The 10,518-nt window shown below is 25.6% G+C and overlaps 1 protein-coding gene across 2 annotated transcripts; it reads right to left on the reverse strand.

Moving 5' to 3' along the window:
- Positions 1-1,019: 1,019 nt before the first annotated feature.
- LOC112754790 (plant cysteine oxidase 2) lies at positions 1,020-7,694 on the reverse strand. 2 transcript variants are annotated; one of them, XM_025802564.3, is made up of 5 exons: positions 7,065-7,693; positions 3,761-3,885; positions 3,482-3,668; positions 2,496-2,702; positions 1,020-1,504 (listed from the first exon to the last, which is right to left on the reverse strand). In XM_025802564.3, exons 1-5 carry the CDS (start codon positions 7,294-7,296, stop codon positions 1,377-1,379), a joined length of 879 nt encoding a protein of 292 aa, XP_025658349.1. In that variant the 5' UTR covers positions 7,297-7,693; the 3' UTR covers positions 1,020-1,376. The 2 variants fall into 2 exon arrangements, with proteins under 2 accessions (XP_025658349.1, XP_025658350.1); XM_025802565.3 differs by lacking the exon at positions 1,020-1,504 and adding an exon at positions 1,545-1,979 and having other exon boundaries at positions 7,065-7,694.
- Positions 7,695-10,518: the final 2,824 nt, after the last annotated feature.

The following is a 10,518-nucleotide window of genomic DNA, read 5'->3' on the forward strand; positions in this document are numbered from 1 at the left end:
CGTCGTGAGAAATGTAGTGAAAAAATGAGGAAGCAAAATTGCATATTTAGTGAATTTGATCTTGTTAGAACCCCCTCTTTAAATTAGAGAGAAAAACTCCAATAAAAAAACTAAATTCAATATCACTTCATCAATTTTTTTTGTGACACAATGATAATAATCCCTTATTTAATTTATACTCCTAAAAAATTAAATAATTCTAATAGGCTTAATAAGTATCTTTCCTACCATTAAATCGTAACAGATCTAGAACTTATTTTTTCTTGGAACGCAAATTCTCAGCGGTTTCTAGTGTTTGTTTAGATTTCTAGCTAATAATTGGATATCTGCTACTAATAATTTTTGTTGTTGGACCCTGCTATATATTTAGTGCTAGTTACTAGTAATCAGTAAATTAGTGTTTTGGTTATTCAAGTTTCGGAATGTCTCTTATAGTTTTTTATATTTTTTTTTACATTTTTATATTTTTTTACATATAAAATAATATTGATATATTTATTTTTCTCTTACTTTTGAATAATCTTTTCTTTACACTTTCGAATATTTTTTTATTGTATGATTTCAAACGTTCTTTTTTCTATATTTTTAAATATGATTTTAGATAATTTTTTCTCAATATTTTCAAATATTCTTTATTGTATGATTTTGAATGTTGTTTTTTCTATACTTTCAAATATTTTTTCTAGCATATCAAAAGATTAGTTATTTTTTAAAGAAGTTTGCAGGATCAGAATTAGTTACCTAGACTTGTGAAAAAAAAAAAAGAAACTCATTAAATAGTTAATAGTATCTTCTTAAAGAACGAAAATATTTTTTTCCGACAAATAAAGTAATACCAACTCGCAAAAAGTAGAAGAACCAACAATATAACAGCTGTCATTTCATTTAAGGCTAAATCTTAAGAAAAGAACGGAAGCAAAGATGGCAATGAATAGGACAAAGTAGAATTTGGAGTCAATTAATAATTTTTTTTATGGTTAAATTTTTTTTGTATTTAGTAAAAGATTTTTAATTCAACATTTACTTAAAACATATTTTTATATAAGTATATAATATATACATATATAAAGTTCGACTCGCACAAAAATTCTACTGGCACCCTACTTTATCTGTTGGGATCAGATTGACAATCCTATCTAGAGTGGGGTCAGATTAGATGCCCAGGAAGAAAGTGCATGTTGCCACACTTAAACCGAAAAACAAAGCAAAATACATGCTTCAATTCTTGAACTATTGACACAAAATGGTAAAGGGGAGAGGGATCTTCTATATACGTGTAGCAGTATGCACATCAAGATACTAAGAAATTAGCAAGAGTGCTATATTATATATGAAATTACCATTTTTTGTTTTTTTTTTTAAAAAAAGGGAAAAATCTAAAAGGATGGTTCACCAATGGGAGGACCAAGGTACTCAATCCCATCCATTTGAGAGTTCTCTGGCACTTCAATTTCTTCCAACCACCAATATACATTCGCTTCTTTCCCCTTATCCATCTCTTCACCTGCAATATATAAATAGAAAAATATTTCTTAATATAGGACACTATGTAACTAATAGAATTCACATTTTATCCAGCAAGTAGCCATAAATACATAATATATTAATATGTCTTTTAACATTCGATAATAATTATGTTTAAATAATATTTTATTCTACGGACCACCATAAAGTGCACAACACATGGGGTTGCCACTTGCCAACATTTGCAAATAGTGGAACAGTTATGACCAATTTAAGGTAGAAAGTCCTAGATTGTATAAGGAGAAATCCGGACTTGCACAATTTATTATTTTTTATAAGTATTTAATTAATAATATATCAAAACATTTTTTAAAAACTATAATGCTAGATTGTTAGGCTAAAGATGTTAGACTGGTAGCTAAAGTCTTCGCCAATATAAATTAAAATTACCGTCTTTAAGCTTTTTCCCAAGAATCACAGTCCAAGTGTACTTATATATAATAAGGCAGGTTTAACTGTATAAGACAAAAAGTTTGCGTTATATTTGTTCCATGTAGAAATGCAAATTAATGTGTTCATAAAATATAAAATGTGCATAATCTGCATTATCATAGAAAACCTTATTTTCAACATTTTACAAAATTTTTCAATAGTGTGTTAGCTAGCCCTTTTTTTTTTTTTTCAAAACAATGGATATCCTGCCATCAAATTCAATTTTTGTTTGAAATTTATTACTCCAACCGATCTTAGTTTGATATTTTACTATCCATATACAATAAAAATAAATTCCCATGCTATATATGTAACATTATTAAATTTATATTCAATAGTATGATGACGAAAGAAACATTATATTTTGCATTGGAAAGCTTGAACTTGACCAAAAAGAACTATAAAGCAAGAGAGACATTTGAATCCCAAGTTTCTTTTATTAGTATTAAATATATGGAACCCAATATTCCACATATAGCAATTTAGGATACCGAGACCCAAAAAAAGAAAAAAGAAAAAAGAAGCGAAGTGTTGCTTACTGGAAGAAAAAGCAGCATAAGGGTGATCTTTGTAGTAAGAACAATCTCTGCCATGTTGTTTGGAATAAGGAGGACCAATTACATCAAGAACAGCACAAGGTGTTATTGCTGTGAATTCATGCATGTTTCCCCCTCTTGTTGGATACAACACTGAAGTGTCACATGGTGCCGTCAACACTCTATTTGCTTTCATCTTTGCCAATCTCACTGCATAAATATCACAATCGTTAATAAGGGCTTTAATTGACCACACTATTAATTCATTTGATTTTTTTGGTGACTTTTTTTTTTTCATACATTTTTGGTGACTTTTTTTCATTTGATTTCATTACAATATCTGTTTTCTTTGATTTGCTTTTATTTCAAATAATAGTGTGTATATAAATATGGTGCCACATGCTTTTTATTCAAATCTGTGATTAAAGATATATGTATATAAAAGATTTCCTATAAATATTAAAGAGTAAACACCAGTTTGGTTCTTAAAAAATTTTAAATTGGACACTTTGATCCTCTATAAATTTTTATTACTTTAGAAATTTTCAAGACAGATTGGTCTCTCTATAGAGATAACTAATTTGTCTTATAATGATATTTATTGGGGATCAAATTCTCTTATAATAAAATTTGTTAAGAATTTATTTGTCTAATATATAATAAACTTTTTATTATAAGTGATAAAAGGACCAAATTGTCTTACAAAAATAAATTTCAGAGACTTCCAAAGTAATAAAGAATATTAAGGACCAAAATGTTTGATTTTGAATTTGTTGGAAACCAAGTTAAATATATACCCAATATTAAAATTCAATTACCAAATTTTTTTTTATCGAAGATAGGGAGATTCAAACCCGCAACCTCTTAGGTGAATATGGGAGACTATGCCATTTGAGATATAGCTTGTTGGCAAAATTCAATTACCAAATTAATCACCATATATTTGTGTATATTTATACTTGTTTCATGTGTATTAGAGAGAGGCTTACCTTTAGAATTTTGTTGCATCAAATTGTTGGAAGGCTCAGCCTCGACCTCGACCTCGGCCTCAAGCTCATCAACCCAGTCATAAGACTTGATGTGCATTTTTCCCAAGAGAAGTTTGCTGAAAACTGTCATCCCAGGGTGGTTATGGAGGGGGATGACTCCTGATTCAGGGAGAAAAAAGATGCAAAGCTGCATGCAAAATTTCCAATATAATTAATTAATCAATCAAGTTATTAGCCGTTTAGGACACTAGAATTATATATATAATTAGCAACACTTACAGAGAAATTGTCACACTTGTACATGGTTGTGTAAGTGACCCTTTGATTCTCTTTGATGATATTCTTTCCAGGCTTAAAGAATTGCAGATCTCTACTCAGCCCAACATCTTCTGGCTTTATATCATCTGATTATTATTGTTATTATTATTATTTGCATGACATACATAAAAATTAGAGAAATAAATTGCCAGTCCATACGTATGTCAAAAATTGAAAATTTTTACTAAATTTATAAGAACCATGTGCAATTTTTTTTTTTAGAACTTTTTCTTTACTAAAAAATAATCTTTAAGAGTTTAGTCTTCATCCAAATTTTACTCTTCAACCATTACCCCCATTACCCATATATTAAACATGCTAGAATAATAATACATATATTTTATTTTAAGGAATCACTCAGATAAAGACGCTGAAAACGTTTTTTTATAAAGATGTTTTTTAATAATTAAAATTTAACACATATAATCGATTAAATCGCATTATTTTTGTTAAAATTAGGCTAGACAAATTGATTTGACTGAAAAATAGTGAATCAAATCTTGAACTGGTCTAAATTAATATTATTTTTTATAAAAAATGACTACAATACCCTATTATAGATAATGACTAAAATACTTCTATTATATATATTAATTTTGAAAATTCTAAATTTTAGTCCTTTATTTTTCTATCGTAAGATTAGGATTTAAAATTTTTAAAATTATATATATATAAAATAAAAGTATTTTAATCATTCTCTATAATAAGGGTATTGTAGTCATTTTTTATAAAAAAAATATTAATTTAGACCAGTTTAAGATTTGATTCATCATTTTTTCGGTTAAATCAATTTGTCTAGCCTAATTTCGACAAAAATAAAATAATTTAATCGATTATATATGTTAAATTTTAATTACTGAAAAACATCTTTAAAAAAAGACGTTTTAGACATCTTTATTTGAGTGGCCTCCTTTATTTTGTATACACATGCTTATTTACTAGATAGTGAAAATTTAGGTGCAGTCGACTTCCCGTAAAATTGATAGACGAGAGCTGTTAAATAAAAATTTAATCAAATCAGTCTCTCAATTATCAACTTCACGTAAAGTCGACAGGTCCACCTTCCTGGATATATGAACTTGCATTTTAGACGGATGCATTCCTCATATATTGTTTTGCATTTTCACTATTGCTGCCGGTAAAAATGGAGCAATTTTTTTCTCCCGCGTTTTATAAAATAACCACCAAGCGAAAATGGGCAAAAAGAGAAGAGAGTAAACATTGTAATTTTTGTTTTCGCTTTTTTTTTTTGCCAACGAAAAAACAACTAAACGTTCAAAACGGTAAAATTGTGTACTACGATTTATTTGAGTAAATAAATAATTTATTTTATTTAAATTAAAAAAAAAAGGCCGGAAGAGGGATGTTGGGTTAATTTCCCTTAAAACATAATTGCACATGCACCAAGAAATGTGTATCTTTCTATGATTTGTTTTGAAAAATTAAATTTTGAGGAGGAAATTTCAAAGGGTTTTTTCCTTTATAATTTCATTTGTTATTTATATTTTACATTATATTATCTATTTTCAAAATTCTTTTTAATAGAAATTAAAAAAATTGAAAATAATTAATTATATGGGATGTTGTCCAAACAAACAAAATGGAAAGTAAATAGCTAATTCATTAAGTAGAAAAGAGGCTTCTGTGGGCAGTGACTAATTAGGTCAATATACATAATAGAAAGTAAATAATTAATTGAACTGAAAAGAGATTTTCTGTGGACAGTGATTAATTAAGTAATAAAAAATAAATCAATTATAAACATAGAAGGGAAGTAAACTAATTAAATAGAAAAGAGTTTCCTGTGGGCAGTGATTAACTAGGTAATAAAAAATAATACTACCATGCATATAAAAAGTAAAATAAAGCGGGGAATTAAAACTGATGTCATATACCATCAAAATTCAAAAGAATAATTACGGAAAAAATCAAATTTTAAATTGGTTTCTATGGCTGGCGATATGTTGTATTTCTATAGGGAGTGTGATTAAGTCTTCAAAAAATTAAATAAATTAATGTAAAGGTCATCATTCATTCATCCATCCCTTAATAATAATAATAACAACAACGTCATTTTGTTTATTTTTGTGCTGCAAAAAAAAAAATGATCAAACATTTGTTTTGGCCTTTTGGGGCTTTGCATTCTTTTTTGAAATTTTATCTAATTCGGGAAAGTAGAGGTCAAAATGCATGGCCACAACATGCAAAGGGAAACCATTTTCAAAATCGTCCAAGCATATCCAAAATATCTAACCTCATGAAACTATGCTTATATATATGCTACATACACTACAACAATATAGATTATTTTTGAGGGTTATAATGTGTAAAAAAAAATTAAAATTTATCAAAAAAATAAATTTTGACACTATTTTAACTATGAAAATATGTTAATAAAAGTTTTGTCAAAAATAGTATTTTTAACATATAAGTGATTGTGAAAAAAAATTAAATCTTATTTTGATAAATATTGACTGTCAAAAATAATTTGTTAGAAAATTTTGAGAACATATTTTCTGTGATACTTATTAATTGTCAAAAATACTATTTATTTTGACACTTATTGACTATAAAATATTCTCAACAAAAAATTTTAACAAAGAATGAGATGAGATCTTGAAACTAAAGAATAACTTGAGATTTTGAAGATAAAGAATGAGTAGTATAATCCTAAACTGAGAGGAGTATGATGTCAAAATTAACAGAGCCAAAGAAGAAGAAAAATAGTGGAGTAAATTGAAAACAAACGAGTGTCAAAATTGATGAGTAATTTTCTACGGTCAAATTATTCATCAAGAAAACATAGAAAATTTGACATTTATGATATTTGTCAAAAATATATATTAATTTTGACATTTAATTATGGTGTTAAAAAATAAAGTGTTAAAATAACTCTATTTTCTTGTAGTGATATGATAATAATTAAAATTTTATTTGGACACGAAAATTAAACAGATGTATTATTTAACTTATTTTTAATATATATTTTATATTGTAATATATTTTATAATTAGTAACTGATTTTAGTAGTTAGTTGTTTTAATATATATATGTATGTAGCATAATTGTATGATAATTGATGACTGTCTACACAGATCAAGACTCATCAAATGAAACAAAATATCGATGTGTGATAACAAACTCCTAATATACAAAAAAGTGTAAGTAAAATTGACATAATTATTCCACTAAAATAATTAGGATAAGATCTCACACACTAAATAAAGTATAAACGACTAAAAGAACCAAATCTAATGTGACATACCTAGGATGCGGCAAAGTGTCTGAACATGATGTGGTGAAGGAATAGTGGCTGGGCTTTTGAATGTGTCTTTGCATGAAACAAAGAGTTCCTGAAGAGCCCTTGGAACCCTAATCACTGACCTCTTAACCCTTCTATAAGGCTTCTTCCTCTTGTTTATCACACCATTCACATAACCAACTTTACTAACATGATTATGCACAATTCTTTCTCTACCACCTTGTTCCAACTCCATAATACTCACACAAAAAATCTTCCTTCTGATGAATCAATTAGTGCTTTCACATAAACAATTTTATACACACACATACACAGATTAAGGTTCAAGGTAATAAATATATAAGATTAACATAGATATAGCCCACTGGATCCATCCCTTTGGAGTCCTAGCTAGGTGTATTAAATATGCTTCAACTTTTGAGTGTAGAATAATAAACATGAAAATTTGAATAAAGACCGTATAAGGAAGAAGTGAAATGATATAGTCAAGTTGACTTGAATAAGAATAAGAAAGAAGATGTGAAGATATTTAATGCAATGGTGAAAAAGTGCATATTATTACAGGATGAGAATTTCTTTTCTGTGGATTATGATTAAGAAGATATTTCTTTTTCCTTCTCTAGATGCTATAATAACATAACAATGTAAAATATATATATAATATGAATGTCACATTAGGGAGAAAATCAATGCTTTGAGAAAACTAGGGGCTATATGACATGGTATTGTGCTTTTGGCTGGAAAACAGTAACCTAAAATTTGGGCCAAAATTAAATAAAAAGATAAAAGGAAAGAAATTTAAAATTAAAATTAAAAATAAAAAGAAATATTTAAAAGCCAGACCAGCATTTGTTGCACTCGGTGGTAGCACCCCATAGTATTGTTTGGTTTGGAAACTGGCTGTAAAAGCGACCCCTGTTTTGTGTGTGATAAGAGTATAAGACGGTGAACCAAAATAAATTAAATTTACCAAAATGTCCAACTAGGTTCTAACTAGTGTGCATATAAAAATTCCTACTGTTATAAAAATTTAAAAATTAATACTATTTACTCATCTAAATTCTTACTGCTTAGCACGTGTGTCCTCTTCATCTATTCATATAATCGTTTATCGTTTATATATAGTGATAAAAAATATTATAGAAAATTTTTTAAATATATCAGTATACTAATATTTTAATAAATTTTAATTATATATATATTATATATATTTTTTATAATTAAAATTAATAATTAAAAATTAGTCAATAATATTAATATATTGAAAATTTTTTTAATAAACTATTATTTTTTTATATTATTTTGAATATTTTTATTTTAATATTAAAGATAATTAATAAAAAATATATAAAAATAACGTACATAAAAAATAATATTCTTTTAAAATATAATAATATTTTATAAACACAAAAAAGTATTTATATATTTTTAGATGTATATTTTTTTACATTTTTTTAAAATAATCAATTATAAAAATAATTATTTATTTTATATTAGAATAATTAAAACTTTTACAGATAAAACAGTCAAAATTATCATAATAATATAATTAAAATTTTAATAAAAATAAATATATTTTTTTATAATAATTAATTGGTGACTGATGTTTTTACGTCAATAATATAACATGTTATAAATAATAGTTAATAAAAATTTAAATATAGTATACTTAAATCCAATTACCGAGCCCTTTTTTCGTGCTTGTTATTGTTTTTGTTATTTTTTATTGTATCAAGACGATAAGGATGAAATAAACAATATAGTAACTGTATTTCTTAAAAGTTTTTAAATAATAAATTATAAAACATATTTTCATTTAGAAACTAAATGGACAAATAAAATAATATTAAAAATTACAAATTAAACAGTAGTCTAATTTAAACGTAATTGAATTACTTATACTTCTGATAAATAATAAATTATATATTATCAAACAAAATTATTATTTAAATATTAAAATTAATTATTAAAATTAATTATTATATATTTATATATAAATATATATTGTTTAATTTATTTTTAATATATTTTATATTTTAAATATTTTATATTAATAATTAATTTTAATATACATGTAGTATAATTATTATTAAATTGTAATAGACCAATCATCTTTATCTTTATGTTGCAGCAGCTGGTTAACAGATGAAACAAGCTATCACAGATCCACCTAGTGAATGAATGAGGGTGTCGTGTAATGTTGGTGGCCATATAAGCAAGTGTGACTTTGAGACTTCAATTTAGAATTTAAAAACTTGGATTTTGTTCACTTTAACATGCCACGTGGTCTCTTTCTCCACAATATCGACATTGATACAAATATTTATATGCAGCTCAATATCAATTTTGGAATATATTATATATTTGACATAAAAAATTAATTATAAAAATAGTTATTAAATATTTTTATATATATTTATACGTATTATTTTTTATATTTTTATTAAGATTTGATTATATTATATATAAAAAATTAATTAATATATAACTTTATGTATTCTTCTAATTAATTTATTATCATACCAAATCGCGTGTATTCATCTAATTAATTTATTATTGTTGTTATTGTTATCGTGTGAATGGAGGCAAGTAATAAACCAAGAATAGTCTTTTTATATATTTAAGTTTTTTTGCAATCAATTCCAATTTAATTTGTTCAAATTCAATAAAAAGCAATCTTATCGGTAAGAACATATCTCTCTATTAACGTGTATTTTGTGCTCTTTAATTCGAATACTTTTTTTTTTGTGTTATTTCTTTGTTTTTACGTGTTTTTTATCATTATCCTTCTTTTATTGTTATTGTTATTGCATTTTTTCTTCTTCTTTTTGATGATTTTATAGCATTATATTATGTATTTCTTTTACTTTATTTATTTTTTTTTCTTTTTTTTATATGAGAAATTTTGAATTAAACAGAATTTATTAGAAAATAATACAAAATTTTTTACTGTGACAAAAAATTTTTCAATTTTGACACCAAAATTTTTTAATTGTGATATAAATTTATGTTAAGAGGGTGAAACAAGAATTAAAAAAATATGTAAGAAGAAGAAGAAGAAGAGGAAGAGGAAGAAGAAGAATTTATCAGAAAATAACACTGAAATTTTTCAACCATAACACAAGAAATTTTTTAATTTTGACACAGAAATTTCTTAACCGTGGCATTTCCAACTAAATGATGTGATGGTTATCAGTGGCTGAGAGAAGAAAGGGTTGAATTTTAACCCCATTTTCTGCTGAATATTACTTTTTACTTTTTCAAAGAAACTTAGGAGATATTTTTACTTTAGTCTCATATCGAGTTGAGAGACATTTTCATTTTGTCTCCTGAGTAACAAAAACGGAAGCGAAGTAGAGAAGAAGAAGTAACACCCAGCTGTGTCTTGATTCAGCTACTTAGTACATATAGCCTATATCCAGTCTCATTCACAATTATGATGAAATTTCACTAACTT

The sequence above is a fragment of the Arachis hypogaea genome, chromosome 16 (assembly GCF_003086295.3).
Source record: "Arachis hypogaea cultivar Tifrunner chromosome 16, arahy.Tifrunner.gnm2.J5K5, whole genome shotgun sequence".
Classification (NCBI taxonomy): domain Eukaryota; kingdom Viridiplantae; phylum Streptophyta; class Magnoliopsida; order Fabales; family Fabaceae; genus Arachis; species Arachis hypogaea.

Excerpts from the sequence above, each read along its gene's own strand:
- LOC112754790 (XM_025802564.3), bottom strand. The coding sequence starts at position 7,296 with ATGGAGTTGGAACAAGGTGGTAGAGAAAGAATTGTGCATAATCATGTT. Across the intron at positions 3,886-7,064 it reads GACACTTTGCCGCATCCTAG|ATGATATAAAGCCAGAAGAT; the intron begins GTATGTCACATT and ends AATAATAATCAG. Across the intron at positions 3,669-3,760 it reads ACAAGTGTGACAATTTCTCT|CTTTGCATCTTTTTTCTCCC; the intron begins GTAAGTGTTGCT and ends TTTTGCATGCAG.